Source organism: Tursiops truncatus, chromosome 8 (assembly GCF_011762595.2).
Source record: "Tursiops truncatus isolate mTurTru1 chromosome 8, mTurTru1.mat.Y, whole genome shotgun sequence".
Classification (NCBI taxonomy): Eukaryota; Metazoa; Chordata; class Mammalia; order Artiodactyla; family Delphinidae; genus Tursiops; species Tursiops truncatus.
Genome location: NC_047041.1, coordinates 77,329,646 through 77,350,693, shown reverse-complemented (window position 1 = coordinate 77,350,693; position 21,048 = coordinate 77,329,646). Strand labels below are relative to the sequence as shown.

Sequence of the window (21,048 nt, the reverse complement as noted above, 5' to 3'; positions counted from 1 at the left end):
AGCTGTAAAAACACTTAGAACTGGGTCCCAGCCCAGACCTCAATTTATTCAGAATTCCTGGGAATGGGGCTCAGTCATTGGGTTTTTTTGTTTGTTTCCAAGTTCCCCAAGTGACTCTAAAAAGCATCCAGGTTTGATAACCACTGCTCTAACCTATTGCTGAATCACCGTCTCCTGAGGTCTACTGTTAGATTCACCCTCCTGACACTCTGGTTTGCTCACCTCATTATTTGACCATCCTCTAGCTCTTAAAACAACTTTCTCCATGAGTGTCTGGAATCTATCATTCCTTCCTAGTTCTTTTCTTTTTTTTCAGTAGCCTACCATCTCAGTTTCCCCAAATTTATTCACTGCACTAAATTTACAAAAAATAAAATCTCAAATTGTACAAGCAAGACCCAGATGATCATCCTCAATAAACCTGGCACATAAAATGTGCTCAGTGATGAAAGAAAGAAAGAAAGATAGAGAGAGAGTAAGGAAGGAAGGGTGAAGGAAGGAAGGAAGAAAGAAAGAAAGAAAGAAAGAAAGAAAGAAAGAAAGAAAGAAAGAAAGAAAGAAAGAAAGGAAAGAAAGAAAGGAAAGAAAGAAAGAAAAGAAAGAAAGAAGAAGGAAATAGAGAAAGAAAGAGGGAGAGAGAGAGAAAGAGAGAGGGATGGAGGAAGGGAGGGAGGAAATAAGGAAGGGAGGGAAGGAGAGAGAAAGAGAGAGAGATTGAGAAAGAGGGAGGGAGGGAGGGAGAGAAGGGGGAAGAAAGGGAGAAAAGGAAGAAAGAAAGATGCATTAGCAGAGAGGCTGTGCAGAAATGGAAGAGTTGAGGCTTCATTTTTAAGAACTCACATCCATTCTCTTCATTTCAGGGAGGACTAAAAGCAGTGGTGTGGACCGACGCATTTCAGATGGTTGTCATGACTGTGGGCTTCTTAACAGTTCTCATTCAAGGATCAGCCGATGCTGGTGGATTACACAATGTATTAGAGCAATCAGCCAATGGATCTCGACTAAATATATTTGAGTATGTCCAATGCTACTTTTTCTTGTTTTATAAAGATTTAGCCATATGACCTCATCACCTAAAATAATATTTGGGCATCAAAGGAATGTATTTGTTCACTCATTTCTCTCTGCCTCATAGCTTTGATGTAGATCCTCTCAGGAGGCACACTTTTTGGACAATCTCAGTGGGAGGAACTTTTACATGGCTTGGAATCTATGGAGTTAATCAGTCGACCATCCAGCGATGCATCTCTTGCAAAACAGAAAAACATGCCAAGCTGTGAGTTATTAATGAACATTTCAATGTTTCTTCTCTGCGCTTTATATGCTTCAAATGTGTTTGTGTGTGTGCGTAAAAGAGAGAAAGAAACAAAGATTCATTTAACCCTTTCAACAATTTTTTGAGGCAGGCATTACTATTCCCTTCTCCACAAGGAAGTGGCAGTGCTGGGATTTGAACTTAGATCTTTCTGTCTGCCTTTGTTCACCGTCATTTGCTGCTTTCATTTACTGAGAAATTACTGGGTTAAATTAGGTGCTGTGGGAAGAAATGCAGAAAGAAGGAGCACATATTTCTTAGTTACAGTTTCTGTGATGAGATGGCCCTCATCACTATTTCCATCCAGCATGTGGTCTCTTCAATTACGATTTTTATTTTGATGGATGTACTGTAAAAGTTTCCAAGGGGACGTTAAAAGAAGAAAACCCAAGGTAATGAAACAAGTCGTAACAGGGCTTCAGCTGCTCCAACTCCTGCCCGGATAACCAGTCACCAGTTTTACCAGGTCTGCTTACTCTGAAGGACTCCACAGAGTTGCAACTTAAGGCTTTTTAAAACCATGCAATTCATCCCACCTTCTAGAATGGAGACCAAAGGAAGTTATGCACTTTTATTTTTTATTTTTTGTAAAACTGGCAGAAATAAGCTAGAATTTCATTGAAAATGGGCATTTCATCCTCATTGCTGCTACCCAAGGTTCCAGCCTCTGCAGACTTGTCAGAATGCCGTTAACTTTTCTTGGAGTGAGAAACAGCCACTATGAATATTTCCACAACTGATCATAAAATACTTTCAATGCATAGTTTCTTATTTAGACAGAATAATGGCTATGGATATGGTCCAACATTTTGTAACTTGAATTTCAAAAGGGAATATGTTACTTACATAGTTAACATACCCTCAGAAGGAAGAAGTGAAAACATTATCTACTGTTCTATCAATTCACTGGTAACATATTCATATCCTATTACAATAAATAATATTAAACTCTCTACACATGTGATCATCACTTTCTCAAATAGTTGAATTACTAAAAATGTATTTAGGATCAAATATAATTTTATCTTAAAATTCACTTAAAATTAGAATTCATTTAAAATTCTGCATTAAAATAAATTAGAGTTTACGATATCTGATAAGGGAAGAATATTAAGTGAAATAAATAATAATTCTCTGTTACATCAAGGGGTTTTTTAAATCTTATGTGCTTGTGTTATACTGTTTATTCTTGTGAACATACCTAATTTCTCCCTATTATTATAATAGTACCTAAAAGTTAGGAAATGTATTTTTTTCATTATTTTTTCAAGAGGCCAAGAATAGTACTTTATGCTTATTAAATATTGATTACTTATTGAACAAAGTAATGCTTCAAGAAGGTCATGCTTGAATGTGTAAGCACATAAATGGACACATATATACATAAGAATTTATGTGTGTGTGTGCATGTGTAGGAGTGTATATATGTATATTCCAGCATGTGTACTTGTGCTTGTGTATCTTTAGATCTTGTTTAGTGGATTGGTTTAAACTAAGCCACCCATTCATAATAGTTTCTTGGAATTTGTTACATTAGTATTTGATGGGTATGAAAACTGTCAGAAAAGGAGAGATACTCACGAAAGAAAATATATATATAATTTCCTAAGCATTTAGGACTGCCATTCCTGGTTCCACCCATCCCCACTCCCATGGAAGGACCAGAGCTATGATGGGAATTTTGTTAGAATAAGGAAAGATGAAAAAATAAAAACTGTCTTTAGAAAAGACTTCCCTGTAAGAATCTTAGTTGATTTAGTTGATACAATTCAGGAGCGAGAAATCAGTCCAAATGGTCAGTATGGTTGAAGTGCACACAGCTGGAGGGGAGATTGCTATAGTGGGGATCTAGTGGGACCTCTCATTTGTCACGCAACTGGAGCCTCAAGGACACTTCCAGGGCAACTGGGGTCCACTCAGAGCCAGCTGCCAACAGACTCTTATCTAGGAGACTCTACAGAAGGTTGATTACGTGCATCACTTCTGCTCAATTATCTGAGAGCCTGATGTAATTAGGACATTCCATCAGGGTTTAGAAAAATCTCTGCATCATAGGTAGGTGAAAATACATCCATAAAGTTCATACTGAATGTGGCCATAGGTTAAAACCAGAAGTGACCCATTATAGATGCATTTAATTGCATGGCCAGAATGGTGATTACTCACTAAAGACAGCTTCATCTTAAGCCAGATCTTCTTCAAACTTAGGAATAGCATCACTTACCAAATCATTTTAGACCTGCTCCCTGGAAGCTGCTTTGGACGCTTTTGTTTCTAGACTTCAGTTGACATTTCAGGACTGCAGGTAGAAGATGATGCTGTGACGGCAGGAGAAGCTGGTGCAGGTTACCACGTCCCTTCCCATCACCGTCTCATGTCCCAGCTAAGATGAGCACATCCACACCCAGTCACTTATGTTCCATTCTCTTTGCCTTTGTTTATTTTCTTTATATCTTTTATTGCATCTAAAATCACCTCATTTATTTATTTCATTTTGGTGATTATTGCCTGCCTCTAATCCCAGAATATCATCTTCATGAGGGTGGACTCTGGGTTGCTCACTGCTATGTCCTCAGTACCTGGAAGAACCTGGTACATAGTGATGCTTCATAAATATTTTCTGAATGAATCGATGAAGTGACTTAGTTGCAAACAGGAGAATTAGCCATGTAGAGAATTAAAGTCTATCTCTAAAGAAAAAAATAAGTTCAAATACAAGGGCTTTAACATTCTATTATACAATTTTGCCACTGATTTCTCATTTCCCATAGTTGACTGGTGAGTTTTTAAAATTGTTTTGAATAATGGCTATACAACCTACATATGGCTGTATAACCTCTATCTATTTTTATGGAGTATAACTCATTCAATCTTCATATTAGTCCTATAATAAGAAGTAAGGCAGGTATGTTAACACTCTTTTTACGAAGGATGTAACTGGCTCAGAGTCTTAGCGACTTGTCTGAAGTCACACAGTTGTTAAGGATAAAGTCTTCTGACTCCAGGTCCGATGCTTTTTCAAAAAAGAAATGATGTAAAGAGTATAACCATATTGTAAAGAATTTCTATCTTTCATTTATTCATTTAATCATTTTTAACAAAAATAAAATAATTTATGTCTGCTATGTGCAAGCACCATTGTGTGCTCTGGGGACGTAGCCCTGTGTGTGTTCGAGTGGGGGAAACAGATAATAAACAAATAAATGTATTATACAGTTTCAGATAAGGATAAATGCTATAAAGATGTAAAGCCGTATAAGGAGTAGAATCTGATGAGAGAGTAGGGAGTGACCTTTCAGGTAAAGAGGACTATCCAGGATATGGCCTGAGATAAGTTTGAATAGAATTTGTCTAAATGGCAGAAGTAAGAGTACAGCAAATTCAGTTTGTAGATATTGACCATTTCATGTAGCAAATGTATTCCCCAAAGGCTATGTCTAAATCAACCTTTTTCAAACAAAAGCAAACAAACAGCTAAAACTCAAAGATAAATATGGTTGGAATAATCCCAAGGAAGGAATTTCAGAGATAATACCCTTTCCTAATGTAAATAATGTAAAATAAAAATTTCCAGATGGGTTGATTATTTAATATATTTGCTTCATAAAAGAATACTTTGATTTAAGGGTTTTCTGAAAGTCAGGTACACCTGTACAGCAGGGCTTTTCGGGGGCTTTGAAATGAATATGTGTCCTTACATTTGAATGTGAGTGCATCTGAATCCCTTCAAACAATGGCTGGACATTGTTTGAATGAAATGAAACATTCCCAGGAAATGCCTCCTGTTGCTCTTTGGGCCCCCTGCCCCTTGAAACTCTCTCCAGAGCAAGATTGTTTGTTCTCTCACTGATCCAGTGTGAGGTCAGCCGACTTTCAAGTCTTCCCTGAGATTTAGAAGATGTGTAATATTTTGACTTTCAAAGAACAGTATGAATACAAAATAACCATAGGATACTACAAATGCACTCAAACTGAAGTTAAACAGAATGTTATAGAATAAAAAGAATTGTTGTAGAATAAAAAGAATTGCTCCAAAGAATGTGAGGAAAATGACTTTAGGTTTTTCATACCTTCTATTGCCTTTTAAAAAACTGAACTTTAAACTTCATCTGATTTAACCTCCAAAGCGAATATTTCCAAAACGTGTCTACTTCTACATTTATCTCATCATTCCTCTGGAATAAAAGATGTTAAAATGAAAGTTGGCTTTTTGACAGTTTCATGAATTGAGTGGGGGGAAATTACTTGAAGTTATATAATATGAGTGATTGATACGTGAAATTTCATCCAAGGAAATAGACCTCACACTACACATTGCAACTTTGCAGAAAAGCTATTTCAAAAGCAAACCCATCAAAAATCCACCTTGTTCAAATTTCATAATCAGTCTAAAATTGTAACATGCCCAAACAAAAAAAATGCAAAAGTATAAAAAGTAATGATTTTTAAAAATTGAAATATAATCGACTTGTATTAGTTTCAGGTGTATAACATAGTGACTTGATATCAAAATATTCTTGAAGGCTATAGAATTTTATTTTATAGCAAAAAGGCCCCCCAAATTTTACCTTGAGTCTTTGGTAATGCCCTGACCACACTGTAATATGACATAGAGTCTACCAGTAGATCCATGTGTTATTTTCTAGAGCCTTGTATTTCAACTTGTTGGGCCTCTGGGTCATTCTGGCATGTGCTGTCTTCTCTGGCTTAATCATGTACTCCCACTTCAAAGACTGTGATCCCTGGACTTCTGGTATCATCTCAGCACCAGACCAGGTATGTGCTCCCTTGGGACCAGTGGGGAACAGCTGAAATGAGTGTGTTTCTGGCCAGCAATGCTGAGCCTTTCTCTTTTTCGACCTGGACCTCTAGGTACTTCCCAAACCCCAAAGACTTGATTTCTCCTCTTGGATGATATTATCACAGATCAGGTTCTAATACTGGGGAGTGAACATGTAAAAAGAAGGTATCTTACCTTGTCCTTGAAGGCAAGGACTGGGGCCAGGGTAGGGCTGGGGAGAGTGGAAGAGGACTTGAACCCATAGCTTTGGTTTTCAATGCCACCATCAAATCTTTTTTTCTATCCATCACAGGTTGATTAATGCTGCTTTAATCTCAGATTGAACAAAATGACCCTTATTTCTATAATGCTTCTGCTCATGTCTTCTCATTATGGCTTAAACAATATCACCCCAATATATTACATTAAGCATGCTTTTTAAAATTAATTTTTATTGGAGTACAGTTGATTTACAATGTTGTGTTAGTTTCAGCTGTACAGCAAAGTGAATCAGTTATACATATACATATATCCACTCTTTTTTAGATTCTATTCCAATATAGGTCATTACAGAGTATTGAGCTCCCTGTGCTATACAGTAGGTTCCTATTAGTTATCTATTTTATACATAGTAGTGTGTATATGTCAGTCCAAATCTCCTAATTTATCCCTCCTCCTCCTTTCCCCCCGGTGATCATAAGTTTGTTTTCTACATCTGTGACTCTACTTCTGTTTTGTAAATAGGTTCATTTGTACCATTATTTTAAGATTCCACATATAAGTGGCATCATATGATATTTGTCTTTCTCTGTCTGACTTATTTTACTCAGTATGACAATCTCTTGGTCCATCCTTAAAAACTCCATTCACGGAGAATATTCTCAGGAGGAGCTATCGTCTCTATCCTCTCCCCCTACATATACAACTGTCCCAATGTGTCCTGTGGCTGTTCCTCTCCCACAAATCTGGCTCCAGAGTAGAACCATAATACCTAGACTCCCTGAAGACCTGTTTTAAGTGTTTGTTTTTAGGATTTAGTTTCTAACATTAAGGGTAAACAGGCAAGAAAATAGCACACATTGCAAACGTAAAAAAAGTTAAAAGTTCCTGAATATTCTAAAGTTCATCCAACATTTTCCTTATATGACTGTCCCCTTCCTATCCCTTCCCCTCAGGTCCATGGAATTGGATTGATCATAACCTCATTTGTTAGCATTTAACAACGATAGTCCAGGCAAATTCCTTTATTGTTACTTTATTTTTTTCTTTTTTTTCCCACCTCCTTTTGCTAAAAAGCTACAATACAGTCCCACATTTCAGACACTGCTGATGAGACCATTAATCCCATCTTGTTTTGCCTCCTCTTCAGCTGATGCCATACTTCGTCATGGAGTTATTTGCCACAATGCCAGGACTCCCAGGACTTTTTGTGGCTTGTGCCTTCAGTGGAACTCTGAGGTTAGTGTATTGACTACACTTGGCAATAATGTTCTGATAATGATGATGGTGAGGATGGTGATAGCAAGGAAACCAGGATGACAAAGGTAATGGTGGTAGTCATTATCAGTATTACTGAGTATTCACTGTGTGTCAGCTGCCCTGCTGAATGCCTTATATGCATTTGCTCATTAGTTGTCACACATTATATGAGGCCGAAACTACTCGTTATCATCAGCTTACAAATAAGGAAACTAAGATTTAGCAAGGTAGATAACTTACCCATGGTGAGACAGTAAACTACAGAGGTGATATGTAAACCTAGGTCTGCCTTTGCACTAGATCTCTCTGTTTATTTTCTCAACCTTGTCTGATGCCAACTGCCCCCATGGTTTCGCATCACCAGCACACAAGGCAGCTCTCTCTGCTGGCATTTCTCATTCAGCTGCAATACATTCTTACAGATCTATGCTTCGCAATCCATTCTCTCCAACTTCAATAACACACTCAGGCACATCCATATCCAAAATGTAAGAACATCCATATCCAAAATGTAGACGTTATTCTAAGTACAAAATTTTTCACACATTTATTCTAACAAATATTTTAGAAGGTTTATATTATGCCAGGCACAGCTGGTGACAGTGGGGATACTTCAGGGAACAAGACTAGCATCAGTATTGCCCTGATATAGAGTTTTCATTCTAGCAGACATGGAAGACGGACAATATATAACTAAACAACAACAAAAAAGACAAGGCATTGTTTGATAATGACAAATAGTATAAAGGAAATGACAGAGTGACAGCCTAGAGAGAGGTTAGGTTTGGGGACTTTGTTTTTGATAGGGTCTTTAGTGAACTCCTATTTAAGTATATGACATTTGTGCTGAGATCTAAAGTGTGTGGAGAAGCCAGCTCTGTGAAGATCACAGGCAGAAACTTTTACAGGCAGGGGGGAGGGCAAATACCAAAGCCCCAAGGAGATAATCTGTATGGAATAGTTCAGGATCCGAGAGAAGAGTTGAAGCATAAGGAACGGGGAGGACAGCAGATGGGGAGGAGCCTAAAGAGGCAAGCAGGCATCAGATCAGGAAGAACCTTTATGAAAGAATAAAGAGCTGGCATTTCATATTAAATAGGAAGCTTTGAAGCAAGGAGGTTTGATGATGTCATACAACTGAAGACTCAGTCTTTGTGGAGGGAAGTGGCTATCACTAAAGCAAGATTGGTGAAAGTGGGTGACTATACAGGAGGCTTTTGCCTTAATCCAGGGTAGACATGATAGTGACTTGGAGAATGGGGGCAAGAGTGTTGAGAGCAATGGACTAAAACATTAAGACAGTATCACGTTTTTAAATTCCACATGGCAGTGATATCATATCGTATTTGTCTTTCTCTGTCTCACTTACTTCACTTAGTATGATACATATTCCCTTGATCAGAAGTGGGGTTGGCTACTTTTCCATACTTTCACTGGCCGTTTGTAGTTCTTTTTCTGTAAACTGCCAATTCATATTCCCTGCTATTTTTTTCTTTTGAGTTTTCTTCCTTATGTATATAAGAAAATAGCTTATTGACATATGTCTCATTTTTCTCATCTGTCCTATGTATATTTGCTTTATTAATAGTATTTTTGAGTATGTTGAGCTTCTATTTCATATTAATCAATCCTTTTACATTATGGTTTCTGGGTTTATATCATTCTTATGAAGGCTTCTCCATTCCATGTTTATAAATAATCATCCAGGTATCAGCTGTCCCATTATTTTTTAGTAAAAAGCCACATTTTCACCACTGACTTGAAATGCTACCTTTATCACATCCTACTTTCTTTTATATATTTGGAACTTTTCCTGGATTTTCTTTTATATTCCTTTGATCTATTTGTGTACAGTTATGACAATACTAATAATTTTAGTGACTAAGCTTTAAAGTTTGATTTAAAATATGTTAGGTTAGTATTTATTCATTATATTTCTTTTACAGAATTTCCCTTGATATCAGATTTTTCCTAATTATTTTCAGTTAATTCTATAGAACTTGGGTGTACTCAAATCATAATACCTGCCAATACTTTTGAGTTTTCTTCTTTTCTAATAGTTACACTTCTATGTTCACTCTTATGTAATTATGCTTTGAGAACAATGATAAAAAATTGAGGGATTACAGAAATCCTTGTTTTGTTATGCACTTTATCTTTTTATTTTATTTTTTAATAAATTTATTTATTTATTTATTTTTGGCTGTGTTGGGTCTTCGTTGCTGCGTGCAGGCTTTCTCTAGTTGCGGCGAGCAGGGCCTACTCTTCCTTGCGGTGCGTGGCCTTCTCACTGCAGTGGCTTCTCTTGTTGGGGGACATGGGCTCTAGGCTCACGGGCTTCAGTAATTGTGGCAGGTGGGCTCAGTAGTTGTGGCTCGCAGGCTCTAGAGCACAGGCTAAGTAGTTGTGGCGCACAGGCTTCGTTGCTCCGCGGCATGTGGGATCTTCACAGACCAGGGCTCGAACCCATGTCCCCTGCATTAGCAGGCAGGATCCTTAACCACTGCACCACCAGGGAAGTGCCTGTTATGCACTTTAAAGGGAATTGTTCTTGGATTTTACCATTAAATATGATTTCAGGTTTTGGTTTAAACTATATTATTTATTTACATTTTAAAATATTTATATAAAACTAATAAAATCATAAAAAAGAACAAAAATGCATATATTTATTCTAATTTAAGAAATATTTTTATCAGGGAGAAATACTGAATTTTGGTAAACTATTGGCATTTTTGAAATGAGTATTTTTTGCTTTTTTAGCTTTTGGCATATTAATATTAACATGTTGACATTTCAAAAATAGCGACATCTCTTAATTCATATAATGACTTTAAATTGCTTATGGTATAATTTTAATTTAGTGTTCTGTTGAATTATTTTTACTAATACTCTTTGTAGGATTTTGCATCAGTAATATAAAATCATATTGTCCTGTGGTGTTGGTATTAGTATCTCAAGGAAACTAGGGACAGAAACGATGAACACCAGAGGATCAAACACAAGTAGGGTGACACGCTAGCTTTCATTTTGTCCCTCCCTACAGAGCTTTATTTATTTTTCTTAAAGCTGACTCCAGAATGGAGAAATATAGCTGTCAACAGATTAATTCCCCCATAAGAGAATGGTTGATTCTTTTGATCTCAAGTTCTAAACTTCCAAGAAAGAGACACTGGACAGTACATATTATAGAGAGATTACTATTACTATAACATTAAGGAGGATGTTGGGTTAAGGAAAGGGAAAGACAAGAGTGGGGGGTGGAGTAAAGAGATGGTGGTTGAGAGATAGGAAAAAAAAAAAAAAAGATTTTCACCATCTTGTAACAGTTTTAGAATCTGATAAATTGACATATAGATAATACATCTGACCTCAAAAGCAACCCAGTAAAGGTTCTACAAATCTGCTCCCTCTGGGCCAAAATCAGCTTTTTGTTCCCTCCCTCCCAATGGATTCAAGGGTTAACCCTAATGTTCGAAACTTTCAAATGATGGATTTTGAGCCATATATGTTGGGAGCGTGGAAGTTTATTTTATTTGATCATCTCCTTTCCTTATTTGACTTGCATGGATCTACAGATAGAAGAGGAGTCTTATAGGGAACATCTATTCTACTAGCTAAAATATTCCTGGTCTAGATGAGGAATTTAATAAGCTTTCATGCTATTCTGCAAAGAAAACTCGAACTTCTTGGGTTTTCTGTCCACTGAGCGAGTTTTAGGGCTATAAGACTGAACTCTGGAAAGTCAGAGAGAGAATATCAGAGCTTTTATGTGCTTTTGGTCTTTGCCTGCTTCCTAGTCTTATCTTTGCCCCTTTCTCCCTTATTAATTGCATGCTAATCACACTGGGGCTTCCTGTTGTTGAATGAAACAAATTTTCCACCTGTAGGCATTTACTTGTAATTTTCCCTTTGTTCTAAAACATCTTTTTCTGAATTTGCATGGGTCCTTTCAGTGCCTATCTTAACCATCACTTCCTTTGGGAAGAATATCCTAACTTCATATCGATTTAGGCCTCTGAAAAACATGATTTCATAGCTCTGTTATTTTTCTTCATAACAATTGTAGTCAATTGTATAATTGGTTGTTAAATGTCTATGTCGCCAAGTAGAGTGTAAGCTCTATGTCTTTCTGGTTCACCATTGTATGCCTAGTACTCAGAATGAACAGATGCATAAATGGTATGAATGAATGAGTGAATGAATGAATGAATGGCATATTGTACTGATTCCTGGATTAGGATAGTCAGTACTTTCTGCCTCAAGTTTAACTTTCACACACACACACACACACACACACACACAAAATCTCTCTGCTACTGCATGCTAACTCATTTAATGTCTTGTTAGGGGAATCAGTGAGAGTTCCAGCATGGAAGCCTAGCTTCTTCACTGGGCTTAGAGGAAGACATCAAAGAGCATTAAGCACAGAAGCAGCTTTGAAGAGTGAGTAGACAGGTCATGTAGTTCCCCTGAAGTTCCAGAATAAGGACATATGTCTGTCTCTGTTTTTTTCTAGAGCCCTGCCTTATCTATTCGCCCTGGACACCAGGGCAGGCCGGTCAGCTTTATTTACCTTGGACTATGTTCTCATTTTTCTCTCCCTGTAGCACCGTGGCTGCCAGCATCAATGCCTTAGCAACAGTGACGTTTGAGGATTTTGTCAAGAGCTGTTTTCCCCATCTCTCCGACAAGCTGAGCACCTGGATCAGTAAAGGCTTATGTAGGTACAGCCGGTGGATCTTCTATTCCATATCATGAAATGAACGTGTGGTACGTGTCAAATCCTGCACACACTATTCAGGGCACTCTGACAGGCACAAGTGCATGTGAAGATACATGAGGAATCTCACACGTCAATTCTTACACTTCTGGAGATACCAGGAGGGTACTAGGAAAGAATGACCAGTTAGCTTAGCTTTTACCAACCTACATTCGACATTCTTCTGCGTTCATCCTATGCCCTAGATTCATCACATCAACACCTTTTGATTATGCCATGTATTGATCCTGTTTAGTCTCTCCACAGAGGAAGATGCTCTGCTCACTATCGCCAGTCAGCTTGTCTAATAAAGCCAAATTCTTTTCTAAAGAGTCCTTTATTACCAAATATTCTTCATTGGTTTTTAATAGTTTTAGTAGTAATAATATGCAATATAAAATTATTTTATCTATAAGGATATGTTTAATATTATATACTTATTTTCATTAAATTAAATTATTTATCAATTGCAGAACTAATACCATCTTGTTTTATACTATAGATTTGCAGTGTTTTATTTAAAATATCTGGTAGAGCAGCTCTTGTCAATTTTTGGGAAGAAATTTAAATGTTGTGACTGTTTTTTTTCTTTTTTTGCAAAAACAAATTTTGGGCTGTTCATGTTTATTTATTCTTTCAGATTAAGTTTAAAATAATTCACTGCATGTTATCTAGTTGCACACACACACCCCCATCTCAACAGAACTGCACTAAACTGAAAAACATATTTGGAAATAATTAACATCTTTATAAGCTTTCCATCTAGCAATAGCATTTTGCATTTAACACCATATTTTCTCTCTTAGATATTAATTATCCTCATGTCTTCATCCTTCTGCTTCTCCCCCTCCTCCCTTTTCTTCTCCTCCTCCTTCTACTTCTTTCATCGATATTATGAATGGAATGTTTTCCCCATAATATCTTCTAAACTGTTTACTATCAACATGGAAATGCTATAGCTTTTTGTTTTTGTTTGTTTGTTTTGTAAAGCACATATTTGGCCATTGGCACAACTCTTGTTGATTCTTAAAATTTTAATTGATTTTCTAATAAGTGTGGTTATTGCCTACAAATATTGATAGTTTTATCGTACCCTTATTCTTAAATACTCCCCTAATTTGGGGTTTGTGTTCTCCATATTCTTCATTATTTCTCTTATTTTCATAGCTTTGTCCTTTTCCTCTGCATGCTTGAAGGGCTCAGGTTTTTTTCTCAATGTTACTTTAAGTTCTCCACAAAGTAATTTTCTTAATAATAATGATTTGAATTCTGCTGTTGTGTTTTGTTCCTCACATTTTACTATAAAAATTCAATCATACAGGAAAGTTTAAAGACATTTACCATGATCTCCTGTATATATGCCACCAAGATTCTCCATTAATGTTTTATTAAACTTGCTTTTTCACATATCTATCTAGCTCTCTATCCATCCATTAATGCATCATATATTTGATACACTTAAAAATAAATTGTAGACATCAGTACACTTTCCCCTAATTATTTTAGCATATTATTAACTAGAATTCAATAATTGGTTAAAGTTTTTTAAATGTAAAATCTACCCACAATGAATTGGACAAATGTTAAGTATACATTTGCTGAGTTTTGGAAAATGTGTACACCTGTGTAACTCAATCACTAAAGATATAAATCATTACTATGACCCTGGAAAGTCCTCTTGGTTATTCTGGTAATTCCTACTCCCAATTCCCTCTAGGGGCAGCTACTATTCTGGTGTTTTTCATCATAGATCAGTTTTCCCTCTTCTAGAATTTCATATAAATTGAATCACACAGTACCACTCTTTTTTGTAAGGACTCCTTTCACTCAGCATAATATTGTTGAGATACACCCATGTTTTTTTTTGTATCAGTAGTTTATCCCTTTTTATGGCTGAGTAGTATGGCATTGTATGGATTTACATTTTTTTTTTAACTTCTATTTCTATTGAAGGTTGTTTCAGTTTGAGTTTTTTATGAATAAAGCTGCTATGAATATTCTTGCACAGGTCTTTTTTGTGAACATGTTTTCATTTCTCTTTGGTAAATACCTAGGTGAGGAAGTGCTTGGTCAACTATTATAATTTTTAATTTCCTTATAGTTCTTCCTTACCACACCTGGATTCATCTTCATCTAAACTTATGGGTGTTGCACTCTACTTTGTTGTGTTTTCATATCATTTGCTTTCTCTTGAACTGCACTTGTTGCGTCATTGAATCTATGTGTTTTGCATCATATTGAAATTGCCAGTTTCTAAATACTTTTTTTCTGGCTCTTAAGTATTTCCAGAAAACATATTCTGTATTTGAGTTTTCAGGTTAATTATTCATTTCCTTGTTTAGTAATATTTTGGCATGGATCCCATATTTCTTTTTTTCTTTTTCCTTATGCTTGAACAAGGAGAGATTGGTGCTGACCGAATGTTTGTAAACTGGGTAGTTGAATTGCCTTAATTTTTTCACTATCTTGCATAATGAGTTACAGCTAATAGCAGGTGGATTGGCATCACTCCTGATGCAATTCCCAATTTCTAGCAGACATTCATGAATATGCTGGGTAGAAATTCCTCTTCTGCCCATGGTTTATTGTCTGATCCTCCGAGCTGATGTAGCACTTGGAAAATCCATAGTATTTGCTGCAACGGTGGTGCTTTCTCTACCCCCCCCCCAACACATTTACTGCTTTGTCTGTGGATCCGTGCACTCCAGGTATCCATGGAACCCCACCAATTTCCCCTAAACTCGCTGCCTTGCAGGTTGCTATTGATTGCAATCTGGCGGAAGTGTAAAGATATGGGGGAGAGGGGGACTGAATCAATTCTCTAGTCAGCACAAAAATGTAGAACCTTGGATTGAGGGGTGGTTGCCTAGAATCCCATTTGAAACAGATAACCGTTGGCCCAGCAAGAGGGTAATCGGTAGCAGAGAAAAGACGCTTTTGTTATTTTCTTCAGGCAGGTGGAGTTCTGCTTATTCATGAAGTGAAACAGAACGAGGGCAAACATTGTTTCTAATCTATCATCTTTAAATATAATGAGAACAATTTTAGAATCCTGAAAGGTGTTTATTGATCAAACTTGGATTTCAGTGTTGTGTGAGTTTCCTTATTTTTCTGTGTTTTATTGAGAAGTTGGAAAATATAGCATTAAAATTCGCTATCCTGATTTCATCTTAAAAGTGAATTCCTGATAATAAATTTTAGAGATATCATGTACTAAGTCTGAAATGATGATGATGATGATAATAATAATGATAATAATAATAATGGCAAGCACATAGTACTTGCTATGCAACAGGCACTGTTGGATAAATTAATTTATTTATGTGTAGTCCCTTCCTAAAATGTGAGATCTCTGGGGCAGTGGCATTTATAGCCCTGGCATTTAGTAAAGTGCTTGACATATGGTCAGTACTCAATAAAATTGCATTAATGGTGACATTGGGAACTCAGCCAAATATTTAGCTGAGAGAGAATTTCAAACAGAATGAGAAAAATCATTTTCTCTATTTCTGTCACTGTGTGTCTGTCTAAATCCATCTCCAGCACCTTGTCTCTCTCATTTAGTCTATGGATTGTAATGGGAATTGAATGACTTTTAAGATAGTTTTTAAACAAAGATGTAGAAAAACAATTATTTTTAAAAAGATCGTTTGAAACAAGACATCACCTTTAAAAGATTACTAAGATGGATATGTTGATTCATCCAACGAGATCCTATGATGCTGGAGGCTCCCTGTGCAAGATGCTGCAGAGCGCGGTACCCTGATGGCCCTTATGGTGCTCCAACATGGCCATGTAAACAAAGAAATCGTTACACAGTATACTGAGGGCCATAATGAAGGTATGAATAAAGCATGAAAAGACCAGAAAAATTTTCCAGATTTGCAAAATCTGTGAGGTAAACTGTATAACTATTTAGCCATTTTAACGATGAAAAACTATCCATATCCCAGAGAGGTTAGTAACGTCTTCAGCTGATTATTGGTGAGTGGTCGAAATGGATTTAATTCTCACGAATTTAATCTGGATTAGCCTAGTAGACCAGTGACCTTTCTGCATTTTCATGTTGCTTCCACAGGACAGTTTTCTTCTTCTTCTTTTTTTTTTTTAAAGATTTTTTGGATGTGGACCATTTTTAAAGTCTTTCTTGAATTTGTTACAACATTGCTTCTGTTTTATATTTTGGTTTTTTGGCCGCGAGACATGTGGGATCTTACCTCCCTGACCAGGGATCAAACCTGCACACCCCTTGCATTGGAAGGTGAAGTCTCAACCACTGGACCACCAGAGAAGTCACCAGGACAGCATTTTTCTTAAATCTTGTAGAGAAGACTCCTCAAGGCTGGATTCCAGCTCATTCTGCCTGACCTAGGAAAGCATGTCTTTGGGAGAAGGTCTCTTAAATGGCCCTCTTGGGGCTTGTGATGGCTAAGTGGGGTGGACAGTCCTTCCTGAGACCCCTTCTGATAGGGCTTACATGAGAGACGGCCCTGGGCAGGAGTTCAGTGGATCCCTCAAAGCCAGCTTGGATGATAGTCATGAAGTTTCTTTCCTCCAGGTCTCTTGTTTGGCATAATATGTACCTCCATGGCTGTGGCTGCATCCCTCCTGGGGAGCGTTGTACAGGTAATGAAAGAGGAAAAAGACACATTTGATTTTGTAGCAACTTTTTACCCACCTTCTTTTCTAATACTTTTCCTATTCCTCCAAATCCCAAATGCTCATACTCTCCGATACCAGGTCCAAGTTACACATGCATGTAAAATTTCAACCAAAATTTCTTTCAAGAGGGGAAACTTTTAAAAACTAGTAATGAGACTCAGTGACAAGGTACACTGTAATAAAATTAGAAAACCTTTTGAAATCCAGATCTGAGAATGTATGATCCTGAGATAAAAGTAGGAATGATAATCTTAGCAGGAAAAACAATAATTACAATTGACATTTATAGAATGCTTATGTTCAAGCTACCATCCCAAATGTATTATCTCATCTAATCCTCGTCACTTCTGTATGAGGTAGTATGATTAATGTACTAATTTTATAGATGAAGGAAACTAAGAAATAGAGAGGTGAAGAATTGCCCCAAATTCACATAATGAAAGAGTGGTGGAGCTGGGAAATGGGCCCGCCCCTACCTGTTATCCAGGCTGACCTGTCTCCCATACGTCCAACTCCCAGTTCCATAAAATACCAGCACTAGAAAGAGCCTCAAGGATAATCTGTTTCAACATTCATTTTGTAGATGGTTACAGAAAAGAGTGAAAGTATCCTGCTCAACTTCTCACGTCTGGTTAGTGGCTAAACCAGGTTTACCAGCAAAGTGTCTGGAGCCACCCCTCTTCCCTTCCCAAATTGCCCAACTCACAAAGGACCATTAGATAAACCAATCTTCAGATTCTATTTCAACCCCCTCAGTCCCATTGGGTCATTGTATAATCTGAACATCTTGTATACTTTCTTGGCATGGATTAGGTTTTCAATAAATGCTGCTTAAATGAAGACATGAACAAGAGTGAGTGAATAGTCATCACTGACTTTTATAGAATGTGTTTTAGTTCCCAGAGCAGTGTATCTTGCTTGATCCTTCCAATGACTACTTACATAGGTTCCATTATTTCCTTTTTCAAGTTCAAGGAACTAAGTCTAAGGGAGTTGAGTGACATGATAATTCACTTTCTATATAAGAGAAGTTGTGGGGCTGGAAACTTGATGTCCTCCCTGCTAAGTATGAACTTTTTAAAATGACAGATATTTGGTGATTTCTTTACAATTTTTGAAGCACTCTGATATCTACCCATCCACACAGCAGAACTGGTGGATTGATGAGGTTTGTCTTTAGTGACCTCTGCAGCATTTTTTTAGGTTTATTTTATCCCATTTCCAAGTTGCCTCTAATGCTTTGTACCCCTTTCTTTTCTCCCCTTTATCTAATTATTATTTACTCTTAAGAAAGTATCACCATGTTCAATTTAGTGAGGATTTGAATCACTAAATTGTTTCCTTCAGAATTATTTGCATATTAAGCTTGTTTGCCATTGAGGTATGAAGGTTCTGGAATAGATAAAGACTCCTGCAAGGCTGGTGTAACACATAAAACTTATAATGAAGAGGAAGTTGTGAGTGATGCTCTCGTTGACTTGTCCTTATTCAGATAAGTATGCTAGCCTCACTTTCTTCGTTGGTTAAAATGTGTTCACACAGTTTAGGGGACAATGAAAACACTGATGTGTTGTTTCCTAGGAGAGATATTTGTGTCTAAAATGGCCCCCTCATTTCTCCGAACACATCTGACTTGACAGGTGCAGAAAGACTATAATCCCCCTATTTAATTTTCCAAACAGCTTTGCTAGATCTAATGTAATACAATAATGTATTCAGGGAATATGGAAGACTGAAACCAAACATCCCATAAGTATACAGCATAGAGCCAGATTTCATTTCATGTTCACAAAACCGACACACACTCATGGCGTGTGTTCGTTGGTGGTGCTGGGGGTGGGCAGATGTCAGCTCCTTAAACAAAGGCCTTTTCAGTGTTTTAGTTTAGGATTTTCAAAGTGTTTTCCAGAGACCCTCACCCTGGGAAATGCCCCAAGAGTGAAAATTTCCAAAGTCAAAGACTTTTGGGAAATGCTGCACAATGTGTTCCCCTTTCAGAAATCCACAGCACACAGTAGCATATCGAAGGCTCTGGGAAGACCTAGCAAGAAAGCTGTTTCCCTTTAAATATGTGACCACAGAACCAAATGCGGGGAGAAGAGATAGGAGGAGGGGCAGGTAACAGCAGCAAAGATCTGTTAACTAGTGATTTGCGGAGCTCCCTCCGAGAAAGGCCATTCTGTCCATTATGCTGCTATCCTACTGACCCTCAGCTAGTTCTACCAAGGCTTGTCATGACCTCCAGGAGTCTTCTTTTCTCAATTTAAGAAAGTGCTTTCTTTTTTTTTTTCTTTTATTTGGGGGGAGTGGTCTTCCTTCCTTCCCTCCCTCTCTCCTTCCTTTTTTTTCTTCCCTTCCTTCCTTCCTTCTTCCCTCCTTCTTTTTAAGTATAAAAAAAGTACTTTCTAGCTCTCAAAACAGTCCAACCATCAAATGGCCCACTTCAGGAATCAGAGAGCTCACTAACAGGGTAGGTAAGAGGATAATAGTAAGATTATAATAGTAGATAATATTTGGGGGACAATTATCGTGTGCTCCAGAATGCCCAGGCACTATTCAGAGACTTCTTTTGGATTCCACTTTGAATAGTCTCATACACGCACACAAAAACAACCCAGGAAGCAGGTACTTTGATCCCCACTTGACATCTGAGAAAGCTAAGACACAGCAAGGCAACCTCAGTCCTAGAACACACTTTCTGAGCCATTGTCCTTTCCTTGCAGGAGGGGCTTAGGTGAGATTTGGCCACTGAGGTGGAGGTTGTCAGATGAGCTCTGTCTTCCTCCAATTAAACACACTTAATGACAACAAAAAAAGAAAGATAGGAAATTGAGGTTAGTTTTGTACATTAAAGAAATACATATTTTTCAAATCCAGAAAGTCTTTGATTTATTTCTCTTTCTAGCATGTGAAGACTTTTTTCCCCCTGGGGCATATTGGCTAAGGACTTTGTAAGAGATTGTTCATTTTCTCTCCCACAGGAAGAAATAAACATTTTTCCTAACTTATTGATTCTCCCATATAATAGCTAGTAAATTAACTTCCAAATTCAGCAACCACAGCAACTATGAATTAATACTATCAATCAGCAGAGAATATGTCAAGAATATTAAGTATTGACGTTAGGGAAAAGTATCTACTTTAATCTTATTTGCCTCCATCTTGTCAAAGATCAATCTGTATCATTGACTTCTCTAAAAATTATCCTGGAAAAACAATCATAACAGTACATTGTAGCTCATTTTTCTGGATAAATGAATTTATATTGCAGCTGGAGTGGACTTGAAGGCCCCTTGGTCCTATTTCTATTTTTTATAGAGAAAGAAGACTCTCTGAAGTAAAATGAATCTGAGTTAATAACTGAAGGTTCACCAAATTATGTGTTATGTGTGGCAGGGCCAAAATTTGAATCTCAACATTCTCTTAGTGCTGGACTCTTTCAAGAACTTTTTCCCCTTAAACAGAAAAAGGAGACCATGATGGTGGTCTGTGCTCTTGACTTTATTTATTTTTTATTTTTTAGGTGGGACTGCTCTTAGGAGAGAAAATGTGGGTTTCAGAGCCAGACAACCCTGGCTTAAAACTCTTAAATCTCATCTCTGCCACTTTCTAACTGAAAGTATACTTTTAATATGTTTTCTCTCAGTCCAAATTTCTCATCTATAAAATCCAGTTAGTGCTACCAACTAAGCAGGGTAATTGTGGGGATGAAATGAGGTCATTTATTTAGAGTGCCAGGGTATTTCATCTTTATTATCTGACACATAAGACACATAGGGGTGCCTGACAAATAGGAAATATGTATAAAGTCTTTACAGCATCCTTATCACAGCCACTTTATCTAAGAGCCCTGCAGTTGTATTGATAGAACTAGACAGGGCTGCATTGCAGAGTAGCTTTGTGTGTGTGTGTGTGTGTGTGTGTGTGTGTGTGTGCGCGCGCACGCGCGCACGCACATATGTGTGTACATGCTCCCTTGCAGGCATGTCAGTGCCTGTGTACGTTCAAGACTTCTGCAAGGCCATGGCCCAAGGCTATAGGTTGATAGAA

At 37.3% G+C, this 21,048-nt stretch overlaps 1 protein-coding gene across 1 annotated transcript in view; it reads left to right on the top strand.

Annotated features, from left to right (window-relative positions):
- The window catches only part of SLC5A12 (solute carrier family 5 member 12), a 45,040-nt gene that overhangs the window by 14,188 nt on the left and 9,804 nt on the right, over window positions 1–21,048 (top strand). Inside the window, exons 5-10 of the mRNA XM_033861666.2 lie at window positions 861–1,015; window positions 1,136–1,276; window positions 5,962–6,091; window positions 7,465–7,553; window positions 12,185–12,297; window positions 16,895–16,962. Of these exons, the coding sequence (XP_033717557.1) occupies window positions 861–1,015; window positions 1,136–1,276; window positions 5,962–6,091; window positions 7,465–7,553; window positions 12,185–12,297; window positions 16,895–16,962 (696 nt within the window). The remainder of the gene's footprint in view (window positions 1–860; window positions 1,016–1,135; window positions 1,277–5,961; window positions 6,092–7,464; window positions 7,554–12,184; window positions 12,298–16,894; window positions 16,963–21,048) is intronic.